This window comes from Cladophialophora psammophila (assembly GCF_000585535.1).
Source record: "Cladophialophora psammophila CBS 110553 chromosome Unknown aczJe-supercont1.16, whole genome shotgun sequence".
In the NCBI taxonomy this organism is placed as follows: Eukaryota; Fungi; Ascomycota; class Eurotiomycetes; order Chaetothyriales; family Herpotrichiellaceae; genus Cladophialophora; species Cladophialophora psammophila.
Window position 1 is genome coordinate 921,580 of NW_006912937.1, and position 16,993 is coordinate 938,572.

A 16,993-nucleotide genomic window follows, 5' to 3' on the forward strand; every position below is an offset into this window, starting at 1 on the left:
ACAAGGCGCTGAAAGGCTATTGGGCTTTTGGACCAGGTAAGTCGAATCTTTTGACAGCCTTCCTCAAAGCCTACTAGTATCTTGCCGAATACGCCTGTCAGAACACGTGTCTGTGTCGGTTGGGCCGTTAGAGAAAGCAATGTTTGGATTGCAGCGGCGAGGCTATTGTATTGTTTCGACTTTGTCGAAGGCAAGGTAAGTCCTTATATGTCATGCCTACTCTCAAGTGCTTTCCTTGTGTATGGCAAGAGTCTGACCAGTCACATTCAGGTTCAACCAATCGACACGATGAATATTCCTCAATTGACGAAGAACAAGATCCGTTTCATGTAAAGATCTCAATCCGCAGTCCGGCTCATGCTGGCCTAATAGAGCGCACGTGTCTAGACGCTGTGATCGCCGACTGAGGATTGACTCTCAGGTGGAGGAATCAAAATGGCGGGTGGGGGGAAATTGCCATGTTGGGAAGTGGGGATGACAGCGCATGTGGACATTCCTGCTCGTAGATTCACGTGAAATGACAAACACAGGGGTTTCCTCTCAGTTTCAACCGTCATTCCGGGGAGAGTGTCTAATGGATGTGTTCCCCACGCAGAACCCACGGATTAGCCATGTTTCGATGCGCGGGTTCTCGATCCTCTGCAGCTCAGCAGGTACATGTTCACTTTCAGCATGCAAACAGAGTTTCATGTAGCCTGAGGTCCTCCCCCAGGCAAGAACGAGCATCTCGCATCTTGACTACACGTACAACAGAACGCACTCTAGGTGTTGTTCGAGATGGCAGCCGCCGATTCTGTTCTCATTCCCCAGGCGGATGAAATCTCCATTGAAAATGCGCGGGTCGTCATCATCGGCGCCGGCCCGGTGGGATTATTCTTAGCGTTGAAACTCGCAAAGGCAGGAGTTGATGTCCTCGTCCTGGAGGCAGAGGGGCAGGTGTCTCAGAGTCCTCGTGCAACTACGTACGTCTGTATTCCTCCAGTGATCTGGACATTTATGTCAAGCGTTAACACTGGCTAGGTATATGCCCATTGTGCTCAACGAATTAGACAAGATCGGGCTGTATGAGGATGTCCTAGAAGCAGGATACACAAACACAGAAGGAATCACGTTCCGCAAGTCCCACGCTAAAGGTGGTGACGTCCTAGCTCAAATGAGAATGTCCCAAGTACCCAAGGGCGTTGTCAAGTACGATTTTGCAGGTATCCACCTCGGCCAGCACATCCTGGCCGAAATCATTTTGTCGCATTGCAAAAAAGAACCAAAATTTCGAATACGCTGGGGCCACCGCTACGTCGGCTCGCGGCAAGGGTTAGAGTCGGACTCTGTCAAAATCATTTGTGTTGGGCCTGTCGGCGAGAAATTCTTCAGTTGCGATTATCTCGTCGGTGCAGATGGGGCCGGCAGCGCCGTGAGGCGCTCCTTGTGCATTCCATTCGAGGGCTTCACCTGGTCGGACTTCCGCTTTGTCGCAGCCAACGTCAAATATGACTTTGACAAGTACGGCTTCGCAACGGCCAATATGGTCGTGGATGAGGAGGACTGGGCCGTCATTGCACGGACAGGGCCTGGGAATGATCCGTGGCGCGTTGCTTTTGGTGTGCGGACCGACATCCCAGAGTCTGAGATTTTGAAGAAACTCCCCGAGAAGTTTGAGAGTTTATTCCCCGGACCGAGACCCTTGAAGTATGAGCTGGTCAGTGCGAATCCGTACTGGGCTCATCAGCGGGTGGCCGCGACCCTTAAAGTTGGCAAGACCTTGCTTTGTGGTGACGCGGGACATGTAAGTTTCTGATCTCCTGAATGAGACTTGCACGTAGCCGACGAGAGTACTAACAGTTTTCCCAGTCTAACAACCCCATTGGTGGCCTGGGCCTAACCACGGGGCTACTTGATTCGGCGGCTTTGGGGAACTGTTTGATCCGGATCTTCCAGCATAATGAGCCAGCGGATCCTTTGCTAGAACGATATGCCCAAGTCCGCAGAGATACGTGGATCAAGTTCACCAATGCTCAGTCAATTGACTTCAAGCTCAGAGTCCACTCATTCCACCCTGATGTGGAGGCTGCCAGGAACGGGTTGTTCTATGCACTAAATACTGACCCGTCCATGCATCTGAAGATGGCTACGATGATGAATGAGATCACGAAGGATGAGTTTGCGCTGCCGGAGTTGGATGGACTATCTCCAACAGAGGCACAAACAACCGTTGAAGACAAGTAGAGAAGTTGAAATCAACCGTCGGATTCTATTTAGGTGTCTTCTGTCATAGATTTGGAGCATCTGGCCTACCTCGCGATACAATGTGAGCCTCCTGCCTTTTTGCATTTCATGAGAATGATGTGGTAAAACCTCATGTTGTACACCGAATGAGAGTGGATTCATCTGATTGATGGTGTTTTCGCCTCTGGCTTTTCAGAGAGACTCTGTCTATCTATATACTGGTTGCACTGTGGCAACAAGCGATCGGTTGAATAGATCTGGACCTGGCCAGGTCTGTCCAGACCTCGTTGTCGATCAACGGTGACACCGAGGATATTATAGAGAGGCCTCGGTTGAAGCATTGGTGGATTGATTGGTTTGCTACAGTGGCGCTCTGCTGTCAACAGAAGTCACCTCCAAATGTAAAAGCGGCGGACCCCTAAAACTCCTCGGTAATCCAGCGCCGGCTTCCCCAATAAATTCCCCACGCTTCCGGATCGTTTTGCCAGCCGACACGCTTCGGATCCGGAGGCATTGAAGGATTCGCGCAATGGTTGATGATGCAACCTTGTCTTAGATTCTTCAAGGTTAAAAAGCCCCATTAGACCTTGTCAAACTCAGTCATCATAGCCGAAATGTTAGCAGGAAGGGCAACCGCCCTTGTCGGTGCAGGGACGCAAGGTCGACGTCTGGCATACATGGTGAATATCACCCTCAATCTGCCTCGGGTTCGAATCCGCACTGACCGGGTCCGGGACAAAGTGGTCAAGTCAGGGCCGGCCGGTTCACCTCATTGACGCCCAGGCGAAGCAGCTTTCTGAGAGTGTCAAATACATTGACCACCTCCGGTCTACGTCCCAGCGCCCGAATGCACGATGGGGTGAAATCAAGACTTTCAGCTCGGACTCGTTGCCTGCGGGACTTCGAGATACGTGGTTGATCGTTGAGGTACGCAGCGCAATCAATCCAAAATATGAGCTGAAATGTCGACATGGAGCTGACCAATGTGCCGAGGGCAGTGCGTGCCAGAGAGACTGGAGCTCAAGCGACAAATGATCGCTCGGCTCGACGAGCTGGCGACACCTGACACCATCATCGCGTCTAACTCGAGCAGTTATAGCATATCCGAGATAATTGACGGCTTGAAATTGTCCAACGACCGGCGGATCCTCAGCGCTCATTGCTGTAAGCACCACTTCTGGGATTTCCAGGTTTAGGACAAGATGCTGACAAGCTGGCTCAACAAAGACTGGCCTCCGGAGACCTCTGGTGAGTTAAGCTCGAAGTGATTAATGCATCCACTGACCTCTGCTCAAGCGATTGAACTCATGGGTCATGCAAATACTGATCCTGCAATTATCCCACTTCTTATGGAGCAGTGTCGAGAGCATGGATTCAGTCCATTCCATGTGAAGAAAGATTCCATGGGCTACATTTACAACAGGTCTGCTATCGCCTCTCCGCGCTTTCAATTGTTTCTTGTCAGAAGCACTAATAAAATTCCGTGGGAATAGGATTTGGGCAGCAATCAAGAGGGAAGCGTTGCTCACCGCAGCGGAGGGCGTCGCTACTCCGTCCGAGATAGATGCGATTTTCAAGGACGTCTTGAAGACACCCAAAGGTCCTTTTGAGCAGATGGATGTCGTTGGCCTTGACGTTGTGCTCAACATTGAGGAGCACTATGCAGAAAAGCGGAAAGACGTCCCTCTTGAACCTCGAGAATATCTGCAGCGATTCATTAGCGATGGTCTTCTGGGTGTCAAGAGTGGACGGGGCTTCTATGACTATGAAAAGTCGTGAGGTAGTGCGGGTTGTGTATGAATCCTACCGAACTAGTCCGTACAAAGGTGTCAAATGTACACCGAGCTTGACCGAGTTAGTATCGAACGAAAAACCTGTCCTCCATCTTCTCATTATGATTAAGCGCTCGCCGCTTTGCTCACCCTTGGCTCACGTGCTACTCCCTGAGTAATCCGTGAACGATCGTGGAGTTTTGCTTGAGCCTTTTGAGTTCCCTCTCCCTACGAGCTGTATCTCGGAGAAAATTGTGCAGTCTCCACGTAGTGACCTCCCTTTGCATGTGCGTGCAAACCCTCGACCGGTGCATCGACGCGGTAATTCATCGTCTCTCTCAAATCGCCCAGGAACCAGCAGGCGATACAGGCGACTACTCCAAATGGAATTGCAATGATGAAGACAATCCGGAGGGAGTCTGCATACGCCTGCTGCAAAGCGCGAGCTCCTTTGGCAATGATGGTAGAAGTGACACCAGAGACTTTGGCCAGTGCCGCAGTGTCGCCTTCGGCCAGGGCTGTGATGAACGTCGGAAGGGATGCGGTGGGCAATCCAGCAGCCAATGCAGCCTTTGCCAGATATTTTGGCAAGTAATTCTTCAGGCGCGTGTTGAAGGCAGCCGCATTGATCCCTGAGAAAACGGCGCCCGCTAGGGCGCGTGAAGAGGTTGTACGTGCCGTAGCCGTGGCAATTAATTTGTGCGGCGTGGACAGCTGAACACCGGTAACGATGAGAATGAGTGGGGCGCCAAATCCGATACCGGTGAGGCAAGAAAATGCGATGGCGTTGACAAATTGGCCTGGTTGAATTGTAGAAAGTCCCACCAAGCCGCTGGTGAAGAAAACAAATCCGATGAGCAATGGTTCGCGAATAGTTCGGAAGCGAGTACTAGCATACCCCCAGAAAACGGTGGAGAAAATGGCGGGAATCCAGCATGCCTGTAAACGAGCGACGATCAGGACGGGATCGGTTGTGAACAGAACTTGTGACCTATTTTCCAATCAGCATGTTGATACCGTGGGCATCGAAAACGTGAGCCTGACAGGATCGGATAGAATAGGGCAAAGCTAAAAATCATGACAGCCTCCATGAAGAGCAATGCGACGCAGATGGCGAATGTTCGTCCCTTGTTACGGCCACCACGGAATAGATCATGGTGAAGCATGCCGGTCCTCGTCCCCTTCCACTCATAGATACCAAAAGCGATGAGCGTCAGGATTCCGATGATGATGGTTGATAGAGTTCTCGCGTTGGTCCAACTGTACAGACCGCCTCCGAGACTGGTGCCTGTGATAAAAAGAGCCAATCCAGCAGCGAGAAGCCCGCAGCCGATCAGATCGATGTGGCTTATCTTGCTCCAGAAGGAGAGATGGTCAAAGTTGGTATGTCGTTTAGGTGGATGGTAGCCCACAAACAGTGCAATTGTGGTGGCGCCCCAAAGGGCAGCCTGAAACCACTATGTCACAATAAATTAGCTATATAAGGAGTGCATCCCGCCAGCAACCGTCCAATACTTACAAAAAACAAGCGCCAGCCAGTGTGGGCGTTGCGCTTAGTCAAAGCACCGATCATGAAAGGGCCCGAAATAGTCGCAAGGAGGGCTGCAATGTTGACCCCGGCTTGCGCCACTAAAACAAGGCATTTCTCAGATTTTCGGTAGCCAGGGTGCATATAGTTAATATGGTTGTAGCTTACATGGACGCCACCTCCGAGGCAGAATCTCGCTGGGGACGGCATAGGCTAGGGGCACGGATGCGAAGCCAACGCCGATGAGGATGTTGGCACCGATGAGTCGATAGATAGTGCTGGATCTAGGGGCGATGCAGGCCTCGATAAATGAAATGACAGAGGAGCCTACAAGAAATAGCTTTCGAGCTTGGAAGGTGTCAGAAGCTGTTGAAATAATTGGCCCAAGGACTCCCTGGACGAGCGAAAGCACCACAACCACCCAGGTTTGAGCTTCTGTATTGTGGAGATCGGTTCCAATGTAGGTCAGCTGGAAAGTCGTCAGCAGTGATCGTCTGCAAATAGGTGTAGACTTTGCCCCCAAGCTGCCAGCACTTACAACAGCAGAAGGACCCTGAAGGGCCACAGCCTGGGTGTAGTTCAACAGGAAAAAGGCTGCCAGCGCGATCCAAGTGCGGGCATGGAGTGTTGAATGATCAAAAGGTTGTTCTCCGTTATTCAGTACGGGGACTACGGTAGACTATATAGACAGTACTGGGTGGCTGGGCTGGATCACGTGACTTTCCAACCTTTTTAGTTTAACATGGAGCTCTGGCTCAACTTCCTCCTCATCGAAGCTTCTGTTCGGAGCCGACAGATCGACATCCTCTGCTTCCTCAAGCTCATACTGACCAAGGCCTTTCGAATCGATTTTCGTGGCTGGCTGGACCGTATGGTCGTGCACGTCAGCCATGGCCAGCAGAGGGTTGCGTGGTCGGATTTCTGGTAGGGATTGGGCTTGAGATTTTGCAAAACCGGGGTCACTAACAGTATCTTTGCCCAAAGCGGAGATCCAGTACAGAGGATTTTCATTTTTAACGGTAAAGCTTAGCGAGAAGGGATAGCATCCCATTAATAACACGGTCATTGTGGATTCTGAATGTTAGTACCCAGTACTCAGCGATGGAACCCCACGCGGGGAAAAGTGGGCCCGTACCGAACTGTGCCTGAAATAGGCCACCGCCGGGTCTTCCGCCGGCACTAATACCCGGCGGCTGCTTGCTTGGAAATCGATCCCGAGAGTTGATAGGTCAGCCGATGCCTTAGGCCAGACCCGAAACACCCATGAGCACTGAAAGGTCTTAGATACTTGTATTTAGACCAATTGCAGATTAATTCAAGTGCTGTCGGCGTGTGGCATTGGGTAGAGGCAACTTCAAGAAGTCTCACCAAGTGACAGCATGGCGACTAATGTCGGCGGCATCGAGATCCTCTTCAAAGAAGCAAATCGCGACTTCAGCCAGCGTTGGTATCAATTTGGTCCCTCCAAACAAATTCTTGCCAGCGGATGGCGGAAAGCTGAAGGAAGACGTGCATTGGACGAAGACCTGTTGTTTGAGAGAGACATTCGTATCCCTCTGCGAGACGACGCTATAATCTGGGCGGATGTATTTCGACCTGTCCAGTCGGACAGTCAACCTGTTCCGGCCATATTGGCATGGAGTCCTTATGGAAAGCAAGGAAATGGTGCCTTGCTCCCCCCATTTCTACCCTTTAACACGCTGAGTCTTTTTCTAAGGCTTCCAGAGCCTTGATAAGGTCCCCTGGCGGGCTGGTATACCAAGAAATTGGACCAGTGACCTCGAAAAATTCGAAGGCCTAGATCCAGCGGAATGGTGTCCTCGAGGTTATGCGGTTGTCAACGTGGATTCTCGTGGGGTATTCGACTCTGATGGAGACATGTATATGCTAGGAACGCAAGTAAGCATGCCGGGAATTGAACATATCTAGGTGTGAACTATCAAGCTGAACAAGTATTGTAATCTAGGAGGGTCGAGACGGATATGATGCCGTTGAGTTCGTCGCTGCCCAGCAGTGGTGTAACGGGGCCGTTGCTTTTGCCGGCAACTCGTATCTAGCTGCCGCCCAGTGGTATGTGCGAGCAAGAGAGTGATTTTTCAGCTCTCATTAGAGAGGCCAGAGCTAATCAGTCTTATAGGTTTATTGCCGCAGAGCGACCTCCTCATCTGAAGGCCATTGCTCCCTGGGAGGGTATTGCAGATTACTATCGTGAACTGCTTGGCAGAGGCGGCATCCCGAACTATGCCTTTGTCGACTATCGTGGGAGCGGCTACTGTGGTGCGAGACACTCACTCATATTCTTTGACAGGATGTCAAATTGCTAAAACCTCCCAATGTCAGGCAAGAACCGGCAGGAGGATACAGGTGCCATGACCCGTCAGTATCCGCTTTGGAACCAGTATTGGGAAGACAAAAGTGCAAGATTCGCTCAGATTGATGTTCCCATTTACGCTTTGGCGAGCTTTTCGACGATGCTGCACACCGAAGGTACCATCAGGGGCTTCTTGTTCTCGTCATCCAAAGAGAAGTGGTCCGTTGTGCCCGTTGTTTCCGAGGTACACGGGTTTTGAGCTAACATCTCTGACTTGCGAGAATAGGCTCCGAATCCACCACACTCAGGAGTGGTATGATATGTACCAGAAGTGGACAATCGATGACCTGCAAAAGTTCTTCGATCGATATCTCTACGGAAAGGTCAATGGCTGGGAGTCTACTCCTAAAGTGCGGCACAGCTTGCTCGGTTTTAATCGTGAATGTATTGTGAACAGAGCTGAGCCCGTGTACCCACCCAGCTACGTCAGGCATCGAACTTTCTTCTTAGATGGCAAGACAGCAACGATGAGCGAAGGCGGTGCTCCCAGTGAGGCTTCTTCGACTGCCTACCAATCCGACTCCTGGGATGACGACGGCGCGCACTTCGTTCACAAATTCAGCACCTATACCGAACTAATCGGCTACTCCCAGGTCAAATTGTATATGTCCTGCGCTGAAGCCGATGATCTAGACGTCTACGTCATCTGTCGAAAGCTCGATGCAGGCAGCCAGCCATTGATGCAGTTGAACATTCCTCTCGATGCTCTCCCGGCAGGGACCAAGGCCGAAGACGTCCCAAACCTCAACATTTTTAAGTACTTGGGCCCGAATGGCAGACTTCGAGCTTCTCACCGGCAATTGAGCGCTGACCCGACTCTCACCGAGGAGCAGACCGCGATGCTTGCCCCAGCGGTGGCGTGGCATCCTCACGACAGCGAAGACAAGATTGCTCCGGGTCAGGTTGTTTGTCTCGACATCCCCCTGTGGCCCTCCGGCATCATTTTCGAACCTGGAGAGTCCATCCGGCTAGAGATAAAGGGCCATGAGGTGACGCTGCCAGAATTCCCTGCTCTGGACTGTATTCCTGGAAATCTCAACCGTGGCAAACATGTTGTCCACACCGGGCCGGAGTATCCCTCCTCAATTGTGCTGTCTCTGGCCTCTAGTGATTCTGCTAGATAAGGAACTAGGTAGCATTGAAATAGGAGCTAATTAGTGCACACTAGATTCAGAAAGACGAAATACCGTCTCCTAAGCAGATCAGGCCATGCCTTCTAGATAGTCGAATTTAGACAGTCACAAGATTCTTCATACTATGTTCCCAGAGCGTCGATCTCATGAGCCCACTCAGTCCAGAACAAAGCCTGCTGGCTGTCATCGAATGGATATGTGTTAAGCCAATCAAGGTCGCCCACAGTCTCACCAAGACCATCACTTTCGATTTCCTGGGACTGTGGCAGTGTGTCAATGTTGTCAGACTCTTTTTCGCTCTCCAGGTAGACGGGCGGACCTAACGCGTCATCGAGACCCGTATCCTGGAAAGCTAAGGACTGATATGCAACCAGGGCCGGCTGGGGCACTTTTTTTGCTCGGGCGAGTGTTCGCTTGATGATGGCTGTCGCACTTCTGGCGACTAAACAGTCATCCATAGCTTGGAGTACCATGATCGCACGGTCAATGTGGGCGAAAAGATTCTCGAGTGCTTCTCGAGTTCTTGCAAGCTGACGAAAGACCAGGGCGAGAAGTACGCTAACGGCATACAATGTATAGGTCGAGTTGTACCACCTAGAATAAGTGATTAGGAAGGGTTAGTTGAATTGTGGAATGAATCTCCCTTTCGTCACTGGGAGTGCCGCGGGCGCATACCAGGTCTGAAAATAGTCATCTGTGCGAAATGTTGAGTACATTAGATCGATTGTTTCTTCTGCCGCTTGGATACACCGGCATCTGCATTCTCGAAGGGACGAGGCCACGTCCGACTCGGCTGATTTCGTATCAGTCATAAATACGGCATGGGTTACCATGCGAAGGTTGAGATAGCCTGGAGCATGGTCAGACTAAGCTGGGCTCGAAGCTGACTTTCTCCCCAATGCTTACGAAGTTGCAGCACGACAGACTGCTTCTTGATGTAGCTGGCGAGGCGCCGCGACTTCAAGGAGAGCCCCGATTCAGTTTGTTGCTCAGGCCGAAGATGTGGGGGAACTTGTTCGAGCCAACGACCCAACTCGGCGTCGAGTGCTTTTGCTCGTTGGAGCTTTTGTTCCATTTCGCACGGCTGTGCGTACAAGTCGAGCGCCACTTTGCGCATAATTCGCGACAAGTCAACCATGCATGGAACAATCTGCAGAACGTGGGGACTCGAAATTGATTCTTCTAAAACTGCCGGAGGAAGATATTGTGTGTGGTATTGATCGGAACCTAGGCTATCGGGCCTCCCCAAAGCAAAGCTCGTCTGTCTATCCGTTCTTAGTGCTGCGCTCTACTTTGAAGTTGACTCACCATACATGTCAAGGCAGTATACGGCCCTACTCAGCTTTAGCGACTTGGTGACGGGAGAATTAAGCCTCGGGACATCCTACCACCACGTTTTTGATGCTGCCGCTGAGGCCCGCGGGTCAGCTGCATCTGGCCTGACGGGGCTTCGGTTGATCCCAATTGCCAGTGAGGTTCTTGCCGCTTGGCCGGAATATAGATACGCGACTAAAGGGAGGTGTGAGCGAGGACAACACAAAGGGTAAGGTTAAGCGCCGCGTACCGTGAGGATTGAGCTCGTGCTGACATATTTTGCTCTTCGCTCATCCGTTTTCGTTAGTGCTTAGAGACATTGCCGTTCTTTAGCGGGGAGGATAGCATACGATCATATAGAAACACTGGACCATTTCTACATCTGTTGTTGTGCCAAGTCTGGTTACGATAGCAAGTGCGTCGTTGAACAGCTTGCGGCTCCACGTGAATCGATCTGCCCCAGATATTTTGGGGTTTTCGAAAGTCATGACGAGGCTGCCCAAGCTCAAAGTGGCATAATAAAGAGCGACAAAGGATAGTGGTTGTTTATCTCGTCTGTTGAACCATAGATCTTCGCAACGAGCGAGGAAAACCTCTTCTTCAAACAGAGGCTGGATGTAGTGGATGTTAGAGAAGTAAGCATCAAGGAATTGCCTCGCTACACGGAAATAGAATCGATCAGTGTTCGAATTGTCCTCCCGTGGTGCTACAGGGATACTGTGTGACGTGTTGGGTTGGAAATCAGTGTTGTGCAAACGTGCAGTCAACGATCGTTCTGGCGGTCCAGCTAAAGGACCTGTCTGACAATTCGATAACGTTTCCACATGGCGGAGAAATGCGACCGATGAGGCCGACCCATAAAACTCCAGGTTGCTTGTGTGGAGGTTGGTAGCCAGCAGATCCGACGCAGTGTCTCGAGGTGTCACTATAGTACATGGGGTGAAACTATTCTCGTCAATGGGCGGTGGGACATACGCTTCGCTTTGCTGCTGAGTTTGGCCAACAGGAATGGAGCGTGACTGTGAACCAGGACTCACGGCGAGCATCGCCGTCTGATTGACATTGTTCGGCCCAAAGTTGATGGTGTCCGATATGGGCCCTTCAGTGAAGCGTGGAGAGTTGATGTTTGTAACGTGTCGTTCAAACCGTGAAATCGATCTTTCAGTGAGGTCAGCCCGGACACATAATCTGGATCAGGGAGCCCTTGCGGTGGTCTGTGTCTCCTGTCACGGTGAATGCGCGAATATGTGCACTCCAAGTCATGCTCTGTACGATCTGGAGTAAGCCACACGCAAATGGCCCAGATAGCAAGCAAAGGCATAGCTCACCAACACAATAAGTGCATGGTTGGTCTTCGCTACAGCGGTTCTTTCGGGCGCGGCACACTTCACACGCCTGAAGTGCTCTTGGGCGTTTTGGTCTCCCAGCCTTTTGCATTGCGCGAGCAATATAGCTTCGTGTCATAGGTAACAGGCTTCGAGAAATTGGGTTGTAGAACGACGGAAGATCATGCCACCATTTGTTACGCGGGTGGGAAACACTAGAGTAGCCCGAACATCCTTGGCTGAGAGAGTTTTCAGGGAAGAAAGGTGGTGGCTGAAAATAATCGAGAAGTCCTCCCTAGCTTCCTTCATAGTACTTTAGCTGTAAAGTCGTGCCCGGAAATCCGCCTTCGGTTTAGGCGGTCCTGCCCCTTCGGGCATGGTCGCGGGCTGTGCGCGCCGCCGCTTTTGACGGCTATAAGAACCTCGTCTCCTATCTCCCATCCCTCTCATACTCTCTCCTAACCTATTTTTCCCTCCTCTCTTACCTCCGTTCGCCCTGACGCACCCTGTCGTGCTTCACTTCGACACCGCCTAAATTCTCCTCCCTACCGTTTTAGGTCTTCGATCGTCGATTTCCCTCACCGGCTCCCTTAAAATTAGCCTCGTTGTCTAAATTCTCCCCTGCCGCATTAGGCTCCCTTCGATTCTCCTTTCCGGCTCCTTTATAAATCTATCTCGTCTCTTCGAGTGCGCCTTAATTAGCCTCTTAACTCTCGATCTCCGCGGCCTCTTCTACGCTTTCGAGAAGAACCCGTTTCGGCTCTTTTATACGCCTCTCTAATTTCTCTATAGAGTATTTAACTTCGCTAACCGCACATCGTGTAAACTCGGCTAACTCCGCCCGTCATTAATGCCTCGACCAGAATCCTAAGAATATAGTTTTCGGCCTCGGTAAGTCTTCTTGTGCCCACTTACGAAGATGAATCCGAGTAATGGGCTCTCTCTAGCGTTTGTCATAGATCTATAAAGACCCTGCGAGATCATCATCGACAATAGGAAAATCGACGAGTATCTTCCGAAGCGCCGTAGTCGACACTCAACTCTCCAGACTGTATCACCGGGGCTGGGATTTAATATCTCCACTTAGTGGAGTAAGTAAGACATGGAAGGTGGTACTGTTAGGGATTTCTTGGTAAGTAGGCAGAATCTAACGATAAGCGTATATCTAAGTCATCTCTATAGTATATAGGTAATACTGTACACGACTCAAAGCGTAAGAGAGGAAAGAGTGCGCCTCCTATGCGGGGAGTGTGCTAGTAATAAGGAACTCCCTGAGTCGCATCTCTTAGCTGGTGGCCTGATTATTCTCCGATGTATCAGGCGTCTGTCCTTCCGATGTTTAGCCGAATCCGTAACAGGCACGCAGCGGATCTTTTAGCACAGGCCACGCAGCAACACTGAGTGCCGCACCAGGTGCATCTAATTAGGAAAATGCCGCACAAGGTAATCGGCAGTGCGCATATATATAGCTGCCTACGCTCCGCCTCAAAAATGCAACGCTCAGGGGGCTAAGTCTTTCATTTCGGCCCTCAGCGGTTCCGAAGAAAAGAGTTGTAACTGAATTCTTTAACCGCTATCTTATTTAAGCTAAATGATGTACAGCGGTTTCTAAGGGCTTCTTACGAACGGACACTATAAAGAAGAAAAAGTAGAATTAGTAAGATACGATTTCGCTCGGATAGAATCTAGACGTTAATTCTCCATTATAGCCGATCTTAATAGCGAGCGGGCGTATATTTATAAAGTTAGCCGCTAATTTCGAAGAAGACTATAAGGTCGTCGAAGAATAACTAAAGTAAGCTGTCTTAGTTTAGAGAGATATATTCTTAAATCATTAAGACCTAGAAGATTAGGTTAACGCTCCTTATATTATTCTCTTATTCTCGAGTTATCGTCGCTAGAGTTAATCTCACCCTTAGAATAACGATAGCTCCTTATCTCTTATAATATTTCGGTAATATAACTCGCTTTACTTCGTTACTATAATAATCTTTACTCTTCCCGCCTTACGGAATCTAGAAACTCTAATAAAGATATCTTTAGTAGGCTAAAGTTTAAACTTAGTAGTTATAAAAGACTTAGAACCGCGCCTATAAGATAAGAAAAAGCGCGGAGAGCGTTAGATAGTACTAAATATCTACTTAAATAACACCGATTCTCTCGCTATTCTCTACTATTAAACTCATTTTTCTACTTTATATCTCTCTAAATAGAGCACTCTAATTATGGCGACTTTCGTCGCGTACTAATCTCGGAAAAATGTACCGTCTATCGGGAGTCGCGCCTTTAGTAATTCTTTTATAATCGGTCTTCTTAGTTAGATATTAAGCGAATAAAACTTAAAAACTTCTTAATAGACGACGCCTAAGAGTAATACGAATTTCGTCGATTTCGTCGATTTAATTACCTCTGACTAGGACGTCGCTCGAGAATATCTAGTGACGCGAGAAATTTTGGAGCTAACTCGTCATAATCCCGATAAACGCGGCATCCGAGTTACCGGAGCCCGCAGCAGCGCGACCGACGATAATAAGATTAAAGACGGCGAAGAATACGATAATGACAACGATATTAACTACGAAAGCGACGCCAGTAATCTTCCGTCGCTCGCGAATATCTTTTCTCGAAGCGACATCTATTAAGGATTCCTTAGTAAGTAGATAGAATCTAACGATAAGCGTATATATAAGTCATCCCTATAGTATATAGTCGATACTATACACGACTTAAAGCGTAAGAGAGAAAAGAGTGCGCCTCCTATACGAGGAGTGTGCTAGTAATAAGGATGCACTCTCTAAGTCGTATCTCTTAGCTGGTGGTCTAATTATTCTTCGATATATTAGGCGTCCGTTCTTTCGATGTTTAGCCGGATCCGTAACACTATTCTTCTCTTTAAGCTTCTTATCCTTGAGAAGATATTGTAACAGAGCACTTCAGGGTTTGGCGTGCACGTACAACAACGCACAGAGGCCTATCCAGCAGATCGGGAATCGAGAACGCGTTTCTGGTTAATACTGACAAGACAACACCACCAACACCACCCAGAGGGGCAGCGGCTAAAGCTACAAACACCTAGCACAGCGGGAGCATCGACGGACAGGACAGAACTAATAAAAAACACTCAGAAATTAGGTAGACGGCGCTAAAAACCATGAAATTCATGATACTCTACTCAATCTCTAATGAATAGCTCACTACCAGCACTATAAACTATTCTACACCCCCTTCTATCAGCTTATTTAGATTTAATATATAACTAAATAACTTTTTCTCTCTATCACCGCTCTACTAGCTTAGTACGGCCCATTATAGTATAGCTATTTTATCTTATTATATCCCTCTCTCTTTTATTTATAGAACGACCTCGTCCGATAGTATATAGTACACTTAAGAATTATCTAACTCTATTATTATTTAGAGAGTAAGTCCGTAACACTATAAGAAGAAGCTCGTAACGAAGATAGATTCTTCTCTCTTATTAAGTTTAGAATATAAACTAAAACATCATTAATAGATATAATAGATCTACTCGATCTATATAAGAACATTAAAGATACTCTTAATATTTCGCTTTAATAACTACTCTATTTTAGAGTTAAGTTTATTTTTATACTAATATTACTTAGTGATTCTAAGGTTCGCTCTTAGAATTCTCTCTTAACTAACTAAGTAACGCGAGAAAAGAGAGAGTTTACTCTTCGCGTTAAGATTCTATTCTAAGGATTATTACTATTATATTCTAAATCTATTCTCTCTTCGCTATATAGATCGATATAAGCCTATAATATTTAGTTCGTATTCTCTTAGTTAATAAGATTAATAGTTAAAGTAATTATTATAATAAGCTTTAATAACTACTATTCACTAGTTTCTACGCGAAACGATTATAATAATAGTATCTTTTTATCTTTAATAATAGCTTAATAAATATTTTAAATAAGTTAAACTTAATAGGAAGTATCGATTTTAACTTCTTTAATAGCTTTAATATTATTTTTTATAAGAGCTCTAATTTAAAAGATAATAAATATTCCGTAATTATAGTTATTTAGTTATTTATTAATATTAACATTCTAAAATATAAACTATTTATCGTCTTTAAGCTTTACTTAAACTTAAGAGTTAAGATACTCTAAAATAATCGAAATTATTAAGTCTTTTATCGTGCGCTTTCTAATCGAATTTATAGCGTAAACGATTTAAGAATTAAGATCGACGTATATTAACTACTAATAGTTAATCTCTCGATAGAGAATTAGCTTCTTCTATATAAACTTATCTTATCGCTACGATCGCGGCTAAATTATAAACGTAAATATTTCTCGAACGTTATATAGATAGATTATATTTTATTCGTCTTTCACTTAGTACTTTCGGTAGACCGCGATATCTTTAATAACGTAATCTATAAATAATTAATCGTTATAATCCGCATTAAGTAAAAGATATTTTAATTTTTTCTTATCGATTATACACCCTTCTAAGTAGTAATTCTCGCCGCGAAGACGTTTCTTTACTCCGCGACTATACTCTTTAAATTTCTTTAAAGCGTCTTAAATTCGCTAAATTTCTAACGTTCCTTTTTTAGTCTTCACTCTTTCTATGATTCGAATTACTTCGAGAGTAACGTAATACTAAAGAGATTATCTCGAACTAATATTAATCGATAATATCTCGATTAATCTTTAGAATACTCGTATAATAGCTTTAAATCCGTATTAAATTATTTTATTCGCTTATCGTTTCGCTAAAATATCTCTACTTATATTATACTTAACTCTCTTAGACTAGTTTATAATAATCTTCTATATTAGTCTTTCTATATTAAAAGAATTCCTTAATAAGTTTTATTTATATAGTCTCGTATTAAAGAGCGAAGATAACTCTTAAAACTCTTTACGAAGATATTTACTATTAATAATAGTTTCTTTAGCTTCTATAAACGCTTATTTAATGAACGAGAAGTATATTCGCTTAGAAGCTTTTACTTCTATCTCTAAAGATGTTCTTAGAACTAACGGTATTAACCGCGGTCTCTTTCTAAACTAAATTACTATTTTAATATATTTATTTTAAATTTTTAATTACTTTTTAGTCGCTTCTTTAATTACGACTTCTCTTTTTTTAATTTTAGTAAGCTTTTCTATTATAGACTTATTCTTAAAGTAATCTAGAATATTTCGCTTTTAATATCTTTATTCTTCTTCCGGCTATTTCTTAGATACGGTCGATAAAGGCGGAGATTTTATCGCTTATTCTTAGAAGTTCTTTAATTAATTCTCGATCTCGTCTTTCGTTAATATTTTACTAGATCTCTTCTCTATAAA

The 16,993-nt window shown here is 46.7% G+C and overlaps 5 protein-coding genes across 5 annotated transcripts; 3 read left to right on the forward strand and 2 right to left on the reverse strand.

Moving 5' to 3' along the window:
• Positions 1 to 777: 777 nt before the first annotated feature.
• Positions 778 to 2,223, forward strand: A1O5_09598 (uncharacterized protein; the record flags this gene model as incomplete). Its single annotated transcript, XM_007750177.1, has 3 exons — positions 778 to 962; positions 1,021 to 1,783; positions 1,849 to 2,223. The coding sequence occupies 3 exons, from the start codon at positions 778 to 780 to the stop codon at positions 2,221 to 2,223; spliced, it is 1,323 nt and encodes a 440-aa protein (XP_007748367.1).
• Positions 2,224 to 3,206: 983 nt separating this feature from the next.
• A1O5_09599 (uncharacterized protein) lies at positions 3,207 to 4,002 on the forward strand (the record flags this gene model as incomplete). The annotated part of the gene is made up of 4 exons (XM_007750178.1): positions 3,207 to 3,387; positions 3,451 to 3,471; positions 3,520 to 3,646; positions 3,717 to 4,002. 4 exons carry the CDS (start codon positions 3,207 to 3,209, stop codon positions 4,000 to 4,002), a joined length of 615 nt encoding a protein of 204 aa, XP_007748368.1.
• A 221-nt stretch (positions 4,003 to 4,223) lies between these two features.
• A1O5_09600 (uncharacterized protein) lies at positions 4,224 to 6,415 on the reverse strand (the record flags this gene model as incomplete). The annotated part of the gene is made up of 6 exons (XM_007750179.1): positions 4,224 to 4,986; positions 5,040 to 5,452; positions 5,515 to 5,624; positions 5,692 to 5,992; positions 6,062 to 6,192; positions 6,244 to 6,415. 6 exons carry the CDS (start codon positions 6,413 to 6,415, stop codon positions 4,224 to 4,226), a joined length of 1,890 nt encoding a protein of 629 aa, XP_007748369.1.
• A 487-nt stretch (positions 6,416 to 6,902) lies between these two features.
• Positions 6,903 to 9,018, forward strand: A1O5_09601 (uncharacterized protein; the record flags this gene model as incomplete). Its single annotated transcript, XM_007750180.1, has 6 exons — positions 6,903 to 7,188; positions 7,241 to 7,422; positions 7,490 to 7,593; positions 7,661 to 7,800; positions 7,864 to 8,053; positions 8,121 to 9,018. 6 exons carry the CDS (start codon positions 6,903 to 6,905, stop codon positions 9,016 to 9,018), a joined length of 1,800 nt encoding a protein of 599 aa, XP_007748370.1.
• Positions 9,019 to 9,149: 131 nt separating this feature from the next.
• A1O5_09602 (uncharacterized protein) lies at positions 9,150 to 11,499 on the reverse strand (the record flags this gene model as incomplete). The annotated part of the gene is made up of 6 exons (XM_007750181.1): positions 9,150 to 9,621; positions 9,703 to 9,877; positions 9,934 to 10,313; positions 10,416 to 10,536; positions 10,592 to 10,625; positions 10,692 to 11,499. Coding segments are annotated over 6 exons (1,990 nt in total), but the record flags the coding sequence as incomplete, so codon positions are not given.
• Between the last annotated feature and the right edge of the window lie 5,494 nt (positions 11,500 to 16,993).